The 18,491-nt window shown below is 58.2% G+C and overlaps 1 protein-coding gene across 10 annotated transcripts; it reads right to left on the bottom strand.

The window, feature by feature from the left end:
• Nucleotides 1–5,271: 5,271 nt before the first annotated feature.
• Nucleotides 5,272–13,405, bottom strand: KMT5C (lysine methyltransferase 5C). 10 transcript variants are annotated; one of them, XM_081505525.1, is made up of 10 exons: nt 12,450–12,536; nt 10,528–10,786; nt 10,190–10,355; nt 9,713–9,822; nt 8,748–8,911; nt 8,618–8,637; nt 8,258–8,308; nt 6,912–7,048; nt 6,672–6,832; nt 5,272–6,453 (listed from the first exon to the last, which is right to left on the bottom strand). In XM_081505525.1, exons 2-10 carry the CDS (start codon nt 10,635–10,637, stop codon nt 5,954–5,956), a joined length of 1,419 nt encoding a protein of 472 aa, XP_081361651.1. In that variant the 5' UTR covers nt 10,638–10,786; nt 12,450–12,536; the 3' UTR covers nt 5,272–5,953. The 10 variants fall into 10 exon arrangements, with proteins under 10 accessions (XP_081361651.1, XP_081361656.1, XP_081361659.1 ...); XM_081505530.1 differs by having other exon boundaries at nt 6,732–6,832; XM_081505533.1 differs by having other exon boundaries at nt 6,952–7,048.
• Nucleotides 13,406–18,491: the final 5,086 nt, after the last annotated feature.

The following is an 18,491-nucleotide window of genomic DNA, read 5'->3' as shown; positions in this document are numbered from 1 at the left end:
TTTCTCTTTAATGTCTGGTCGGTAAGGTGAGGGGGCATCGGGAGGCCCTTCCTGTGCCCTGCAGCCGACACTACTGGTTCCAGTCCTGGGAGGAGTGAGGGAGTCCCTCCCGTCCTCTCCCCAGCTCCCCCGGCTCCAGCAGGGTCTGCCTTGGCTCTCTGAATCCCAGCGCTTGCCCGCCAGGATGGCTCCAGGGTCCTGCCTCTCAGTCCCCCACCTGTCACTCAAGTCCCTCAGGGTCCTCTTCCCTTCCTGGACCACCAGTCTCACCCCCTCCATCCCATCTCAGGTACAGAGGAGCAATGTTTACACCACCCAGCACTGACCCTGTCACTCCCTCCCTGCTCCAGACCATTCCTGGCTCTCCACCTTTCCCTGGCCCCCAGCCCCTTTGACTCCCCTCCCCTCCCGGTACATCCCCGAACCCATCACATGAGCCTCTCCCAACAGGGTGCTCCGCCCAGTCCCCTCGGTCTTTTCAGCACCTACCCATGGCCGGGAGCAGCCTTCTCTGCTCAAATATATGTCACTTCAGTTTCTCCTGCCAACCCCTCCCTGTGAGCTCCTCCAGGACACTCGGAGCTCCAGGCTGAATTATTCTTCGCTCCCGCCCCACTCCCGCTCTGGGCCTGCCCTCAGCCAAGCTCAGACACAGCAATGCTGAGGTTCATCCTGATTCCAGATGCCTCTCAAAATGTCACCTCTCCGGCCACCTCCACCACCACTACCATTGCCCTGAGCCAGGCTGAGTGACCCTCGACAGAACCTGGAGCCTGGGGCTTCTAGCCGGGTCCTGCCCTAGATGGGCGTGGGCGTGGGGGTGGGGGTGGATTTGACTGTTTCCTCCTGAAGCTGTCAGCCTCCTGGGGCAGCCTGGACCCCCAGACTCTGCCTGCAGTGATCTCATAGGGTCCCCATTCTACCCCAGGGTTCAAAGGTGGCTATTACTAATCATGTGATGACTTCCTGGGTGGCCCGGGACAAGCCTCCTGACCTGCATCACCTCAGTTTCTCCAGCTGTGCAGAGAGATGGTGCAGACCCCATTATCAGGAGAGGTGGGACAACGGGAGGGGCTGTGCGAGCTGCGGGGAAAACAGGTCCCTCCACTCCCCTCCCTCGCCCCTCTACACTGCCCTCATCGCCCCCTCCCCAGGGCACACCCCAGCGTGACATTTCCCACGACGGCTCCACCGAAACCTTGGCCCCGGGCTCCCGCTCTCAGACCACAACCTGCAAGGCACCCGGGCAAATGAGGGCACAGGGTGTGGACTCAGACAGACAGACAGGCTGGAAGCTAGGGCAGGGGGCGGGGGGGGGGGCGGTGTGAGACATTCTCGCGACCTCCCTTGACCTGCAGACCTCTGGCCTGCACAGAGGTGGCGCTGCCGCAGGGACGAAAGCAAGCCGCGATGCCACGCGGGCAAGGCAGCTCTGAGTCACAGCACGGACCGGAGGCTGTCTGAACACTCGGTGAGCTCACCCAGGTAGCGCCCGAGCACAGGGTCTGACACCTGTGCGGCCGCGGCCGCCCTCCCGACCTCCCCAGGCGCCAGCCGCCGCAGCCCCTCCCAGTTCCCCCTTCTTTCCCTCTGGGGCCAGGATCCCAGCCCCATCCCTCCACCACCTCTGGGACTGCTGACTCGCCCAGCCTCCCTGCTGGGAACCACTGTCCTATGGATGCCTGAGCCCAGGGCAGGGCCACACCCACCTCACCTCCAGCCACCGGACCAACACTCTCAGGCCCCAAACTCTGCTGTGAACACCTCCTCCACCACTCCCCAGCCAGCTTTGCCTGGCTGTATCCTGAAACCCCCAGGTCAGCCTGCCAGGACAAAGGAAACGGAGGCCTCCGGCGTCTCCCCTCCCCCAGCCCTCCCCCCACCTGCATACCTGCTCCCCTACCCCACCCCCAGCTTCTTCTCATCAACCCCACCCTCTTCCCATCCCTCTGCAGCTCCTTCCTCCCCTGGCAGGTTCAGGATCACAGAATCACCAAACCTTTTGCTCTGTGAGCCCTCCAAGCGCTGTGCTCTCTGTCCACCCCCCGCACCATCCCATGGAAGCCACTGCTGAACCGAGCCCTGGGCCTCCTGTGGGCACAGGGCCGGCCTCCCCTCTGGTACCTGCCTCATTCCCAACGACCTCAGAGCCTGGATGAGCTCTGAACATGGGCTCAAGTCCCGGCCCTGAAGCCTGCCAGCCCTGTGGCCCCAGACAGACTTCCTCAGGCCTCTGGGCTGGGACCTTCTCACCCAGATCACAGTGATGGCAACACCTACACTTTCCAGGGCTGTGGGTAGGATGATGCCATGTGATGAGCCAGAACAGTGTCCAGCCCAGCTGCTCTCAGGGGGTGTGAGATCTCTGTCTATTAGACAACCTGTGGCATATCAGTCCAGTTCTGGTGCCCAGTATCACACTGGGTGGTGGGGTGACTGACTGTCAGTTGCCCTCCCGATCGGCAAGCCCAGGATGACCAAACCCATCAACAGGGCCCTGGAGCTCCTGGTGTGGGCTCAGTTGCCTCAAGTCATGTCCAACTCTTTACAACCTCATGGACTGTAGCCCGCCAGGCTTCTCTGCTCATGGGATTCTCCAGGCAAGACTGCTGGAGTGGGTCGCCATGCCCTCCTCCAGGGGGATCTTCCCGACCCAGCCAGGGATCGAACTCATTTCTCCTGCATTGGCAGAAGGGTTCTTTACCACTAGCGCCACCTGGGAGCTCCTGGAGGCCGAGGGTAAAAGGGTCAGAGAGCGCCCTCAAGGGAAGAAACGGGAGCCAGGCCTGAGTGTCCCGCCTGGCTCCCCTGCTGTCTCAGGCACAGCTGCTGCACTTCCTGAGACTCTGGGCTGGAATTACTTCCTGTTTCTTTCAGCTCTCCCCTTCTTCTCCTCCAGCCAGCCTCCCCGTTTCCTTGCTCTGGCTCCCTGGTCTATGATGGGGTTCTCAGCCTGAACCTTGACCCTCCTGCCCTCCCACTGGGCTTGCCAGCCCCAGCTCCTCGGCATCCCAGGGCCTGCTGGCCCACAGGACTCGACAAGGACGCCTCTCAGCTCCCTGTCGAGGCTGGGGCTCCCTCTACCTGGTGGCTGAGGCAAAAGCCTGGTGGCACACGGTGGGCTGGGCGCAGTACCAGCTGTGCGGCTAAGGCAGACGCGCGTGCCCTCCGGGGACAATCTGCAGAGGTGTGGGGCGATCTTGGCAGTGCTGCTGTGGAGGCAGACGCCGGGGTGCCTGGGACTGTGATGGCGTCGGTTGTACTACTGACTCAGAGGCCCCCCTTCCCCATCATCTTGTCACTCTAGCCCACAGGTCTCGCCGGGGGCTGGCTTTGGCCCCCAGGGGTACATTTGGCAAGGACTACAGATATTTTTATCACCACGGAGGGGGTGCTACTGGCATCTTGTGGGTGGAGGCTGGAGAGGCCAGTCCTCGTCCTGAGACACAGGACTGGCCGCTCAAGGCGGCAGCAGTGCTGAGCATGAGAGACCCGGATCACTGGTTTCTAATCTCTGTTGTTTTCGGTTCTAGATGCTTTTGAGGGTTGGATGAAGGCTCTCAGCCCTCTGGGCTCAGAATGTGCACGTGAATGTGCAGTTACTACATGGGAAATGGGGTTCCAGGAGGTCCTCGGAACCGTCAGCGTCCATCCAGGCTAAGACTCCTTGCTTGGCTGTCACATTTGTCTGGAAAGCATGGACTTCTGCTTGTTTAGAGGGACGGGTCCCTTAGTGACTGTGTCAGCCATCTCTCTTCATCCTCCTCACCGCCACTTGCTGACTGGGAGGCCCTCTCCCTCCTTACTTTTAACCTGAGGGAGAAAACTAACAGGGTTCAGCAGGACTCGCATTGCAACAACGACAAAGTTTTCTCGTTCTAACAGGAATCAAACAGGCTACACATAAATGGTCTTTCCTGGTGGCTCACTCCAGTACTCTTGCCTGGTAAATCCCATGGATGGAGGAGCCTGGTAGGCTACTGTCCATGGGGTCGCTAAGAGTCGGACACGACTGAGCGACTTCACTTTCACTTTTCTCTTTCATGCACTGGAGAAGGAAGTGGCAACCCACTCCAGTGTTCTTGCCTGGAGAATCCCAGGGACAGTGGAGCCTGGTGGCTGCCGTCTATGGGGTCACACAGAGTTGGACACGACTGAAGCAACTTAGCAGCAGCAGCAGCAGCAGATGGTAAAGAGTCTGCCTGCAACGCAGAAGACCTGGATTCTGTCCCTCGGTCAGGAAGATGCCCTGGAGAAGGAAATGGTAGCCCTCTCCAGTATTCTTGCCTGGAGAATTCCAGGCACAGAGGAGCCTGATGGGCTACAGCCCATGGGGTCACAAAGAGTCAGACACAACTGAGCAACTTTCACTTCAAACTTCATACATAAATGAAACAAATTTTAAAGTTAAAAGAATAGTCACCTGCTTTGAACTGGCCACCCCGTTGGCCCACCCGGGTCTTCTGACAGTCACCTCAGGCCCTCCACATTCCTCATGCACACAGCCTGGCCTTGTCAGCCTCCAGTGTAAACTTTTCCATGGTTGTCATGGAGGAGATAAACTAGGGCCTGAGCCCACACCTGACCCACAGACACTTGTGATATGGTCATGAGGCCTCAATGAACAAGAAGAAAAATGTCCACAAGACACTTTGCAGGGGGTTGGGGGGGGCGCCTGGTATTAGAAGCACTAATTGTCAGCTGTTAGTATTTCCTTCTGGAAAAGGGGGTTGAGGTGAGAATTAAGAGACGGTGGGAGGAGTTCTCTGGTGGTCCAGGGGTTAGCATTCTGGGCTTTCACCGTCGTGGCCCCAGGTTCAAGTCCTGGTCGGGGAATTGAGAACAGAACTGGATCTCAAGAAATGAGACAATTCACCGTCCTGGCCTCACGGAGCTAGGCCAACCCAAACAAATGACACACGTGAGGGACTCAGACTTCAGACAAGGGCGATCTAGCCGCATGTGACCCAGGGTGAGTCACTCTAATTGCTGGACCTCAGTTATCTCATCTGGAAAATGGGCAGACTCTCCTCTTGCATGAGATGATGGGTCTGGAAACATTCTTCATGAGCACAGTTTGTGTGGTAGTGTGATTCTTGCCTCTGTACCTGGTCATCCTCAGATCCACTGTCCTTTCACCCTCCTAAGCTTTATAAGGCCCAAAGTCTGGGCTGCCTCCTCCCAGTCTGGTCTCCCCAGCAAGGCGTAGGGTCTCACCCTCCCAATGGACATCTCTTCAGAACATAAATCAAAATGAAATGCTTCCAGGAGCACTGCTTATAACAACATTTTAATAAAATAAAATAAAAAGTTCAAGTGCTTCCAACCCCCCAACATATCCCATTCTGGTGTGGGGGAGGGGAGAGACCCCCCACACCCCAGTAGCACCAGGGATAGCACCATGAGAAAGATGAGGTCGCACCCGGCCTCCCTGAGACCCACGGGGGTGGTGGGGACAAGCCCCTGGCCAACCCCCCTCGCCCCCCACTCAGTCACAGGCTCAGAGCAAACTGACCCCCTTCCCCGAAGGGCAGCGTCTAGGGGGCGCCACCCAAGCCACCCCCACCTCCCCCAGGCCTGCCCGGGGGGTGGCCCTGCCCCTTATGGCTTTGCTCCCTGGGCAGAAGGTGGTGGGGAGGGAACGGCTCCTTCAGCCCTGGGGCTGGGGCTGGGGCTGGGGTTGGGATGGGGAGTTGGGGAGGTTGGCAGTGGCCAGGGCTCTCTGCCAGGGTGGGGGTGGCTCAGGGGTCAGCAGTCACAAAGGGTCAGGGGTCAGATCCCTGGGTGTGTCCAAGCCAACTTGCCCCCAGGTCAAAGCTGTGCTGGAGTCGAAGGTCAACTCCTTCCCAGAGGTCCAAGAGCTCCTTCTGGAGGTGGGTCCCCGAGAAGCTGGGGAGGAGGGGACCAGGAAGGACACCCTGCTCTCCCAGCCCAGGCCTCCCTGTCCAGCCCATCATGGCCCATCACTGTTGACATCCAGGTCAATGGAGCCATGGCTGACCACCAGCCGCAGGCGCTTGGGTGGGGAGAAGGGGGTGAAGGCAAGGGCCTGCTTGGGGATGGGGATGGGGCCTGGGGTCCCGGCGGGGGTGGAGTTGGCAGTGGCAGGCAGGGCTGGGGCCACACGGCTCAGATCCACACGGACCACAGAAGGCAGCCCGTAGCGCCGGGCCCAGTGCCAGTCCTGCTGGGGGGCCCAGCGGGCTCGGGGGGCCCGACCCAGGGCTACCCGGGCCTCCGCTCGCAGGCAGCAGTGGGGGCCGCAGCCTCCCCACCGGTGCAGGGAAATGCGGGCAGCTCGGAGAACCGGAGGCGGCGGGGCTCGCCGGGGCTGCAGGCGTCGGCGCCTCCTGGGACGCACCCGGAGCTGGGGCTGAGGCAGCCACTGGAGCCAGAGGGGCGAGGCATTGAGGCGGGCGCTGCAGGGCAGGGGGCGCAGGGGCTGGCAGGCAGCTGTGGAGGCCCCGGGGGAGGAGAGAGGAAAGGGCAGCTGTGTGAGCAGTGCTCCCACAAAGGCGCATAGCTCCTGCTCAGGCCGGCGCCTCCAACACTCTTCCTGGTCGTCAGAGGGGACAGACCAAGGGAGTGAGGTGGGAGGAAGGGCAAGACAGGAGGAAGGCAAAGATGGGGCTTGAGACAGGCCCATGGGACAGTGCCCACCCTATGCTCACCGCAGAAGGGGTCCCGGCGCGGTGGGGGTGGGTGGGCACAGGACCGGGGCCCGTCCAGACCTTGCTGCAACCGCCGCTTGGTCTCCCGGAGCTCGTACTTGTCCAGCGGCTGGGGCGGCAGGGGCTCCCTGGGCCGCAGTCGGAAAGCACCCTCGCCTCTCCTGGGGGTGGGAGGGCGGTGAGGAGGGAGGGGCCCCCAGGACGCACTTCTGGCTCCCGGCCCCAAGGACCACGCCCCACCTCTCACAGGTGTAGCATTCACAGTGCTCGTTCTTCTCACCGAAGAAGCCCTCGCCGTAGAAACAGGTCACCTCGTCCCCCGGCTCGATGTCCCGGAGCACCTTCACGCAGGCTGCATTTCCATCTGCAGGCACAAACTGGGGGCCGGAGGCTCAGCGCCCCGCCCTGGGGGTGGCCTGGCTCCCTGCCCCCACCGTCTGGTCTGGCCTGGCCTGGCCTGGCGCCCTGGCCTCACGGCCCGCCCCTGGGATGGGCAGTGGCCGAGCCCCGGGACGCACCCTGCCCAGGGCCTGCCCTCAGCGCCGGCTCCCTGATCCCCCACTGCTTTGCCGGCTCCCACCCCTGCTGCAGGACGATGACCTAACCGGCCCTGGCAACGCACAGGAACCGCTCCCTCTGGCCCTTCCCCTGGCTCCTCAGGGGCCAGGCCCACATCGCCTGCTTCTGCCACCTCCCCTTCTCCAGGCCCGGGGCCACCCCCAGCCCCATCCAGGATCACCAACCCCCTCGCCTGCCTGCTCCTGCCTCTAGGTTCCTCATCTGGGAGAGGCGGGACTCCCACCCACCCGCCTGTCCATCTGTCCACTCGTCTGTTCATCCCAGCCTGACACACACCTGGGAGTGGCCACCGGCCTGCCTCACGCCAGGACAGCTGGCGGGCATCTCCTGTGTCTGCATTCCCTCCGTCCCTAAGACCCCTCTGGAGCCGGCCCCTCAGGGCCTCCCTGCCCTGGGCTACCCACCAGCCTCAGCCTGTACCCTGCCTCCACACCAAACCCCTGTACCCCACGGGAGCCTCCATGGGGCGACCGAGCTCACACACGAAGGGAGCCCTCCAGAATGGTGCCCCATCTGAGATGCCCTAGCGTGCGCCCCTTCGCCCTCAACACCTGGGAAAACTCTACTCCTCCAGCGCCTGGCTCTGACTGGTACAGCCTTGGTTCTGCACCATGAGGGGGCTGGCACCCCCCTCACCAAGCCCTGCCTCCTCTCCCTCCTACCCACTGTCTGTGCCCCAAACCCCACAGGACACTGACACACGGCAGCCTTCACAGCTGTGCCAGCAGGCAAGTTCTCATCCTTTCCCATCTGAGAAGAGAAACCAGGGGCGGTGGAGCCAGGACTCCAACCCTCCTCACGTGTGGGGCTCTGGAGGCTGGCCAAGGCCAGGGAGGCCCACAGTTGCAGGGCACACGCCCAAGGCCTTACTGGGCGTCACCCCTCAACTCCTCCCTCCCACACACTCCGTCCTCCACACACAGAACAGGCGGGCCCCCCTCTGCCTCCCAGAGCCTCCTATCAGGAGGAGCCCTGGATCTCCAGGGCAGGGCTCTCTCTGACCTCACCCTGAGGCCTCCCCTGCCTCCTGGTATCATCACAGCTGCAGGGGCTTCTGCCTGGGAGGCCGAGAAACAGGCATATGCAGGGGCACTTCTAGTGTCTGCCCACCACCACCCTCCCCCTCAAACCGGCCCAGCCCCCGGCCAAGGTTCAGAGAGGGGGCAATGAAGCCAGCAGGTGGCAGTGTGACTGGGTCCCAGTGTGAATCTACCAGAGACCCCTCCTCTCTCTGGGCACGGGCAAGGACGGGTGGGAAGCTGCACTGTCAGGTGGGGAGACCCCGGACAGTTTCTAGCTCTTCACTGACCCGAAGGCCCCTCCCACGTGCTGATTCCTCCCCGGATATGGGGGCCCCCAGGTCTCACCTTGCAGTTGGGTTTGCAGTCTGGAGCCAGTTGTGGGGGTGCAGGGGAGAGAAGAGACTCGGGTCAGAGGAGCCAGAAAGCTGGGGCACGCCCCCCTCAACCCCGCGCTAGCCCCTCGCCCCGCCCCCACCGTGGTTGATGAAGGCGGCCGGGCCGAGCCACAGCTGAGCGCTGCGCTTGCGGGTCGAGTACATGATGCTGAAGTCGTTCTCCCCGGCCCTCAGCAGCTCCTCGTCAGCCTCCCGCAGCTCTGCGATGCAGCCCACCAGCAGCTCCAGCTTCTCATTCTTCTTCCTGCCAAGAAGCCAGCTCGCTGTGGGTCTGTGAGCACCTCCCCAACCACCAGCGCTGGGGACAGGGGCCTCTCACCCCAGGCCTCCTGTGGGAATAACTGATGTGGGCCAGCACGCTCCACCGCCCAAACGTCTCTGAAATTCACACTGCTGCCCTACACCCACAGATGCCTGGCACGTATCCTCTCCTGCTCTAGGCTCCTCCTGTGTCTGCTGCCTCAGCTTCTGCAGTCCAGTCCTGCCTGGAAGCCCCCCCCCGACCCTGGCACCCCAGGCTCTTCACTAGACCCTTCAGCTCATTCTGCAGGTCTCAGCCTAGGCCTAGCTCCCAAGTACACTCTCAAAATTCGCAGGCAGGCTCAGGATGCACTGCGCGGCTGTGGTCAGCCCTGTGAGCCTGCACCACTACCACCCCCCTTCCCATTAGACTGTGAGCAGAGGGCAGGGTTCTTCTTGCTCACTGTCCTGCCCTCATACCCAGCAGTGATTGCTACTTGGGGTGGGGGGGTCTGGTGGGATGAGAAAAAGGACAGCAGTGTGGTCTTGGGCACAAGGTCAGTCCTTTCCCAGCAGCCCCAGGAAGGCTGGGTCGCTGGAGGGGGTCTCATCTCCCGCAGGGCTGTGGTAGGCCAGGGGAGTCCTGGGGGCCAGACCCCGCCTCCTTTCTCTCAACACAGACATCTTCGTGGCCCTGTCGCCTCAGTGCCGGGTCCTCTCCACAAGGGAGGGGGTGTCTTCTCCCAGCAGTACCCGGGGAGAGATGCCTCCTGTCAGGCCTGGGCTGCGAGTCCTGCCCTCTTACCATGCGCGAGTTGACACAATCTTGGCTCCGTTCGTCTCCATGGAATAACGGGTACAGGGCAAGATGGTGAAGCCACTTTCAGGCAGGAAGGCGCGGAGGTAGCGATAGATCTGGGGGAGGTGAGGGGGTGGGTGGGGTGAGGAGCTGGGGCAGGGTCGTCCTTGGCCCTCTCTCCTGGGTTCTAGTCCTGCTCTGCCACTGACTCGCTGTGTGGTCTCAGGGGGCTCACTTCCCCTGTCGGGACCTCAGTTTCCTCATCTGTCAAATGAAGAGGTTAGACTCCCTCTCAGAGGGCCCCCCAACGCACCTGTCCTAGAAGTCTCTGAGCCTTGCTTTAGATGGTCCCAATGGATAGGAAGTCAGGGAGTCCTGGGGGGCTGCGCTGAGGGTCTGCCCGACAGGGCGGAGGGCCCGGGACAGGCAGGGGAGACAGGAGAACATGAGGGCCAAGGGGAGGAAAGGGAAGGGCTCCCTCACGTGGGTCTTGAGGGCAGCCTCCTGCCGTGGGCCCCGGCTCTGGAAGTAGTGGGCCATCCAGCCTCCCAGCGTCAGGGCCCGGTACGCAGCCTCCAGGTCCCGCTGCCTCAGGAAGGCCTCCAGAGCTGAGCGCAGGTGGTGCTGTCGCCGCAGGGGGGGCACGGGGCTGGGGGAGAGGGCATGCCTGGGTCCCAGGGCCTTGGCCTATTCCCTTTGGGCCTTCCCAGGCCCTACCCCCACCCCCGCTGGGAGGTGAGAGGAGGATGGGGCAGAGGGGTGGTGGTGGAAGGGCAGGGGTCCCAAGATCCCTGGGTCCACCCTCCCCGGGGTCGCCTCACCTGACGTTCATCTTATGAGTGCGGAAGCCGAGGTAGGGGTCCAGGACGAGGCTGGTGGCCAGGTCGTCATTCTCGCACAGTTCTCTGGCGGTCACTCTGTCGGGCCCCATGGTGCCCCACACACCATGCTGCCTCTGGTGGCGGTGGCAGGGGGTGGGGAGTGCGAGGCAGAGGGGCGGCACTGGGATCCCGCGTGTGTGCTTGCTCTGTGCCACTTGTGAGCCGCGTGAGACTGGGGCAGGCCCTTTGGCCTCCTCATCTATAAAGCGGGGAGAGAAGCAGTACTGACTTCGCAGGGCTCTCAGTGAAGGCAAAATGCAACAAGTGCTTCTGACACTGGGGAGACGCCCCGAGAAATGCCAGCCACCATCCTTAGCTGCACCTCCGCAGCTTCCTAAGCACAGACACAAACCCTCAACCACTTATGACAACTCCCCACCTTGCCCACGCACACACAGATGCCGTGTGTGCACGCAGATTCCCTAGGACTCCCATATACACGTACATACATACATACACACAAACGCGCGCGCGCGCGCGTGCGCAGGCACGCAAAGGTCCCTACAGACCAGGGAAGGCTGATTAATTGGCAGTCTGGGATAACCCTGAAGGCTTAGCCCTGCAGGAGGTGGGAGTCAGGGGGACCCGGCAGCAGCTCCTGCCCCGCCAGAACCGCCGGTTCCTCAGCCCACCTCCACTCTCCCGGCCTCGCCCGCCTCCCCCCTCCCCAGCAGCCCTCGGGAGCCCTCCTCGGAAGGCTCGGGGTGAAACCTCAGGCAGTCTGGAGGAGGGGGGGTGGTGAGGGGAGGGAGAGCCCAGGAAGGCTCCGGCACCTGCTCTCTCTCCAAGGATTCCGGGGGAGGGGCGCGGAGGACAAAGCGGGGGGAGGGGGGAGAGAAAAGGAACGAGTGGAGAGGCAGAGGAGGCCCAGAAAAAACACAGAAGGACGGCGACTAGCAAAAGGAAAACAAAACCAGCCTCCTAACCCCGACGGCCGAGCTCTGCCCGGCACCCACACCAGGGTGCTTCGGGGAGTCGACGGGGGACTGCGAGGAAGGGGCGCTGGAAAGAGGCCAGGAGCTACAGCGGCTGGGAAAGGGGGCAGAGGGGACCCGAAGGCTGAGGAAAAATAAAGAGGGGGCGCTGCGGGACGGCGCTGGGACGGAACTGAAGCTGCAGAGGGGCGAGGGGGTAAAGGCAAAATGCGGACACCACAGGGAGGGAGCTAGGGCAGGGAGAAGGCCCGGGCTGCCCGCGGGGGAGGGCGGTGGGGAGGCTTGGGGACGCAGCGAGGACCCCAGGAAAAGCCAGCAGGGAGACCAGGGGTCCAGCGAAAGCAGAGAAGGACCTGGAGGTCCAGGGAGGGTCTGGGAAGGTAGAGGGGGGCGGCCCAGGGGTTACACAACGGGGTTAGAGAAGCAAACGGGGCCAGGGGGAGTCCTGGGGCTCCAAGAAGGAACCCTGAAGAGCCGCGAGGAGCGCGCCCGGGCTCCAGGGTAGGGCCTGGGTAGGCAGTGAGAACCCAGGTTAAAGGCCTGAGGTGCTGAGGGAAACTGGGGGGAGCAGACACGGGCCTGGGGAAGACCTGGGGGGGTTGGTTTCCAGGGGCCTGGGCAGGCGGTAAGAGTGCAGGGGACGCGCCTGAGGGCCAAGGACGGCAGTGCAGAGTCAGAGGGCGAGCTGAGGGTCCAGGGAAGGGCCTGGAGCGCGAGAGCGGGGACTGGGGGAGGAAGCACAGGGAAGGGGCTGGGCACCGAGAGCAGCCTGAGGCTCGCCGAGGGGACAGGAGACGTGGGCGCCTGGACACGAGGAGGGGCGGGCGGGCCAGGGGACAGACGGGGCTGGGGACGACCGGGAGCCAAGGCGGCGCGGGGTGGGGGCCGAGAAGGGGCTCAGAGGTCAGGCCCCGCGCCGCCCCTCACCCGCTTCTCCTCCTCCTCCTCCTCCTCCTCCTCAGGCGCCCGCGCCGCCGCTGCCACCACCTCCCACAGCCTCCTCCAGCTCTCGTCAGACCGGGTCGCCGCGCCTCCAGTTAGCCCCGCCGGGCCCGCCCCACCACGGCCACTACGGCCTCCTATTGGCCAATGTCTCCGCCACTCTTCAATTGCTGAGAAGCTTGCGTCGCTCCCATTGGTCAGGCTCCGTTCTGCCCCGCCCCCATCACCCCCCTTAGGTGCCCCTACAGAACCCCGCCACGCCCGCGCTGCCGTCAAAGCGCCGCCAACTGTCCTTAGTGGCTGCCGCCGCTGTCCTTCCGCCGCTGCCATGGAGACGTATCCCCGCCCACGGCCGGAAGTTGACGCTCTCATTGGCCGAAAGCGCTGTCGTTCCGGGCGAAACTCGAGTTTGGGTCGGGTTATTTGGGTACAAGAGGAAAGAGGGAGGGGTCCGTCGGCTCCAGAGCCCGCGTGTGATTGGGTGGCCATGGAGCGACTCATGCTTCCATTGGCTAGGGTCCCCGCATGTCACCGTTAGGGTCACGCCCTCCCAGTTCTCTTTCTCTGGCGAAACCTTCCGCCACCAGAGGGAGAAAGCAGGAAAGCCACGGCATGCACCAGTGGGGTGAATGCGCGCGCACCTGTGTTCTCTCTTTCCATCCCCGCTACTCCCCACTAGGCTGGACCTGCGGTTGCCAAGGCGACAAAACTTTATTGACAACCCTGCCGGGTACAAAGGGCTTTTCCTTTCCTCCCCGTCTCTAGATCACCTTCTCGTCCCCCAAAAAACCCTGTTTAATTTTGAGTACTCACAATAACACTCTGTGGATGAATCGGTCAGAAAGACCGGAGTGGGGGCTTTGGAAAGAGCCCTGACTCATGGGGCGCTCTCATGGGGCACCCCCCCCCCGCGACGCCCCCAATAGGGATCACCCTCCTGCTACAATCTAGAGGCAAACATAATTATCAATTCATCATAATTACGCTCAGAATAATAAGCCCCACACTTGGAGCAGGCGGTCTTTGTTTTGTTGACTGCTACATATCCTGTGCTTTGGGAACAAGGCGTAGCACGGAATAGGTGCTTCGTTAATTTGTGCTGAAGGAATGAATGTATAAAGCTGGTTTTTGCAAACAGTCCTGTGACTGTGGAGAAATGGCTTGCCCTCTATGGGCCTCAGGCTCACATCTATAAAACGAGAACTCCTCTTTGAGAAATCTTCCTTAACACCCTCCCCGGGGTCTTTCATCCGTGCTTCCAGGCTCTCAACCTCTTGTTCTTACTGTCCCTTCCCCAACTAGGACTTAACCTCAGATCTGAGACACCCCCAACCTAGGGACATCCCCTCCGCCCCCACTTCCGCCAAGCATGGCTCAGACAGTAAAGAATTCGCCTGCATTGCGGGAGACCTGGGTTCGATCTCTGGGTTGGGAAGATCCGCTGGAGGAGGGCATGGCAACCCACTCCAGTATTTTTGCCTGGAGAATCCTCAGGGACAGAGGAGCCTGGCGGGCTACAGTCCATGGGGTCTCAAACAGTCGGACAAGACTGAGCGACTAAGCACTGCCCACAGGGCATCTTCACATAGGGGAACGCTATACAGCAGTGAAAGTGGGTGATTCAGCACTCGGTATATCAGCCTGGACAATCCCAAAGCATGCTGCTAGTTGCAGAAGTCTACAGAGTCGAAGGCATACGGTTAAAAAAAAAATAAACAAGAGTTGTGTGTGGACATGTAATAAAACGCAAACTTGCCTGGGTATGACATGTGGTGGGGGGTGGGGGGGTGCCCTAGTGGCGACCCCTGGGGGAGAGAGGAAGGAATGCAGTCAGGAAAGCTACTCAGGACATTCATACCTGCGATTATTTTTTCTAAGCTGGCAGATGGAAGCCGTGAATTCACTACATTCCCTGTCTGTTTTTTTTTCTACATGTCAGAAATATTTCATAATGCAAATAAAATTTTGACCCACCAATGCCACTTCCAGGGTTTTATGCTAAAGAAATAATGGGACAAGTGTTAGAGTATTTAAAGATGTTTGTCTCAGCATTTGTTGAAAAAGCAGAAAAATAGGAAAAACTGTAGTGTCCAGCTGTAGGAGATTGGTTGGACTGATTACAGCATACCCCTAAGATGGAAGAACAACAGTGTCTAATAGTTAACTGAGCTCTTAGCACACGCCAGTCACTTTACAAATAGTCCTATGCTTCTGAGCTAAGTCTCTTCAATCGTGTCCGACTCTGCAAGGGATGGGCTATTAGCCCGTTTTACAGATGAGCAGACTGAGGCTTTCAGAGGGGATGTAACTGACCATCAAATCACAGAGCTTGTACTCTCAGCCCCTACTGCTACATTGCCCAGAGAGGATCAAGCTTGTTCTCCACCCACAGATGACATACGAGAGACCTTGGGAAAAGAATAAATCAGACACACACTACAACTCGGATGAGCCTTAAAAGCATCATACTGGGTAAAAGGAGCCAGACACAAAAAGTCACATATGAAGTGATTCGATTTCTATGAAATATCCAGAATCGGTAAATCCACAGAGACAGAAAGCAGATTTGGGGGATTCCCTGGCGGTCCAGTGGTTAGGATTCTGCTTCCACTGTAGAGGGCACAGGCGCAAACCCAGTCGGGGAACTAAGATCCGAAATGCCACATTGCAGCAAAACAAACAACCAAACAAACCCCCAAACAGATCCATGATTGCTCCTGGCTGGGGAAGAGGAGAATGAGGGGCGACTGATATCGGATGTGGGGTTTCCTTTTTTGGATCAAGAAGTTCGGGAACTGGAGAGCAGTGAAGGTTGCCAAGTGACGTGCGTGTGCATAATGCCATTGAATTGCATACTTTCAAATAGTTAAAATGGGGCTTCTTGGGGATCCAGGGGTTAAGAATCTGCCTTGTAATGCAGGGGACATCGGTTTGACCCCTAATCTGGGAAGATCCCACATGCTGCGGGGCAACTAAGCCCAAGCGCCACAACTACTAAGACTGCTCTGGAGTCTGAGAGCCGCAACTACTGAAGCCCGCTCGACTAGAACCGGTGCTGCGCAACAAACAATCACCGCAGCGAGAAAACTGAGCGTTGCACACAAGAGTGGCCCCCGCTCTCAGGCAACGAGAGAAGCCTGCGCAGCTAAAAATAAATAACTATCTTCTAAAAAAATAAAATAGTTAATATGGCAAATCTGACATTATATGTATTCTACCACCAAAAAAAATCAAGCAAATAACAACAACAAAAATAGAAACCCCACCAAAAAACAAAAAGAGAGAGAAAATTATAAAACCACCTTGAGAATGTAGTGAAAATATGGATTCCAAGGTTTACCCTCTAGAGAGCCTGGTCAAGTATTTAATAACTAATTATTTCAGGATGTTGCTACACAAAGTACAGCCACGGACCAGCGAATCAAGCAGGATCCCTTAGGCATTTGGTAGGAATGTAGAGTCTCAGGCCTCCACCCCTGACCTCCTAAATCAGAATCTCCCAGACTGGTGACTCAGATTCCCAGGATGTTTGAGAAGTGTCCCTAAGAAGACGCCTTGTTGCAGGTGGCTTCCTCAGACCAGACATTCGCTGCTGGCGAGATATTGTGGGCTTGATAACTCTCAAGGCTGCAGGTGAACTATTAAGGAGGTTGGTGGTGGTTCAGTTACTAACTCCTGTCTGACTCTTGCAACCCCACGGACTGTAGCCCACCAGGCTCCTCTGTCCATGGGGATTCCCCAGGCAAGAATACTGGACTGGGTTGCTGTTTCCTCCTCCAGGGGATCTTCCCGACCCATTGGCAGGCTGATTCTTTACCAGTGAGCCACCTGGGAAGCCCTGTTTACTGAGCATTTATTTCCTAATCTGTCAAAGAGGCCACCGTATCTTAGTGAGAATCTGGAATTACTGCCTGGCCTCAAATTCTAATTCCGTCACTGACCAGTGTTGCAATATATTTTTATAAATTAGTCAACCACATAGCACCTTGTATCCTTCCCTGTTTGGATTTTTATTTATTTTTGGCCACACTGTGTGGCATGTGGGATCATAGTTCCCTGTCTGGAGATTGGATGCATGCCCCCTGCATTGGGAGTACAGAGTCTTAACCACCGGACCACCAGGGAAGTCCCCCGTCTATAAAATGAAGAAAACAGTTGCTTCTGCATAAGATTTGTTGCTGTTGTTTAGTTGCCCAGTCATGTGCAACCCTTTGGTGGCTCCTGTGGACTGTAGTCCACCAGGCTCCTCTGTCCATGGGATTTCTCAGGCAAAAATGCTGGACTGGGTTGCCATTTCCTTCTTCAGGGGATCTTCCCAACCCAGGGATCAAACCCAGGTCTCCTGCACTGCAGGCAGGTTCTTTACCAACTGAGCCACCAGGGAAGCCTACTAAGGGGGAAAGCTAGCTATAAAACAGCAAATTCAGGGTGATCTTTTGTTTGAGGGGGTGCACCATACAGCTTATGGGATCTTAGTTCCCTAACCAGGGACTGAACACATAACCTGGGCAGTGAAAGCTCGGTGTCCTAACCAGCGGGCCCTGCCGGGAATTTCCTGGATGATCATATTTTGAGGGGAAAAGTGTATCTGTTTATGTGCATGTATCAATTAAATGGTTGGGGGAAGGACTTGGAGAAAAGGCACGTTGTCACACTGTGGGCGTGTAAACTAGTGCAGCACTGTGGCAAACAGGACGGAGTTTCCTCAACGGATTAGAAATAGGATTCTCATATGATCCAGCAATCCCATTTCTGGATACATATACCCCAAGGAAATAAAAATCACTGTCACAAAGAGATACCTACACCCCATCTTTATTGCAGCACGAGTCACCATAACCAATACATGGGAACAACCTAAGTGTCCGAGGATGGGTGACTAGATAAAGAAAATGCATATAAACACAGCGCAGTGTTTTTCAGTGATGAGGAAGGAGGAACTCCTATCATTTGCAACCACGTGCATGAACCCGGAGGACATTATGCTCCGTCAGAAAAGACAGACACAGAAAGACAAATACTGCGTGAACTCATTTATATGCAGAATCCAGAAAACAGTTGAACTCATAGCAACAAAGAGTGGAATGGTGGTTGGGAGGTGGTAAGGGGAGGTTGGTCAAAGGGTACAAACTTCTAATTATAATATGAATAAATTCCAGGCTGCTAACATACAGTGTGGTGACTATAGTTAGTAATAAAACACTGTACATTTGAAATATGTTAATGGAGTAGTCCTGAGTGTTCTCACCTCTCCCACCGAAAGGGTAGCTCCGTGAGGTGTTAAGTAGCTTTATCATAGTGATGATTTCACAATCTGTGTATATCGAAAAAACTGTGTTTCACACCTTAAATAGCCATAATTTTTGTTTGTCAGTCGTACCTGAAAAAAAGCTGGAAAAAAAATAAATGGGTGGTGGGGAGTTGTCTCTCTGTTTTCACGTATTACTTGTGTAATAACAAAATGCATTTGTTGTTGTTGTTCAGTCACTGAGTCACATCCAACTCTTTGTGACCCATGGACTGCAGCATTCCAGTATCCTCTGCTCTCCGCTGTCTCCCAGAACTTGCTCAAACCCATGTCCATCGAGTCGGTGATGCCATCCCACCATCTCATCCTATGTCGTCCCCTTCTCCTCCTGCCCTCAATCTTTCCCAGCATCAGGATATTTTTCAATGTGTCAGCTCTTCGCTTCAGGTGGCCGGAGGATTGGAGCTTCAGCTTCTGCCTTAGTCCTTCCAATGAATCAGTTCAGTTTAGTTCAGTAGCTCAGTGGTGTCCGACTCTTTACAACCCCATGGACTACAGCATGCCAGGCTTCCCTGTCCAACACCAACTCCCGGAGTTTGCTCAAGCTCATGTGCATCGAGTGGGTGAAGCCATCCAGCCATCTCATCCTCTGACATCCCCTTCTCCCCCACCTTCAGTCTTTCCAAGTATCAGGGTCTTTTCCAATCAGTCCATTCTTTGCATCAGGTGGCCAAAGTATTGGAGTTTCAGCTTCACCATTAGTCCTTCCAATGAATATT

Source organism: Giraffa tippelskirchi, chromosome 7 (assembly GCF_054371585.1).
Source record: "Giraffa tippelskirchi isolate mGirTip1 chromosome 7, T2T-mGirTip1v1.2.pri, whole genome shotgun sequence".
Taxonomy (NCBI): Eukaryota; Metazoa; Chordata; class Mammalia; order Artiodactyla; family Giraffidae; genus Giraffa; species Giraffa tippelskirchi.
This window is presented reverse-complemented; position numbering and strand designations above follow the sequence as displayed.

What these genes read in the sequence shown, in the direction of transcription:
- KMT5C (XM_081505525.1), bottom strand. Translation starts at nt 10,637, where the DNA reads ATGGGGCCCGACAGAGTGACCGCCAGAGAACTGTGCGAGAATGACGAC. An exon ending in ACTCATAAGATGAACGTCAG is followed by an intron (nt 10,356 to 10,527) that starts GTGAGGCGACCC and finishes CCTCTCCCCCAG; the next exon opens with CCCCGTGCCCCCCCTGCGGC. An exon ending in ACTGCAAACCCAACTGCAAG is followed by an intron (nt 8,309 to 8,617) that starts GTGAGACCTGGG and finishes TCGGCCTCCCAG; the next exon opens with GCAGAAGCCCCTGCAGCTGT.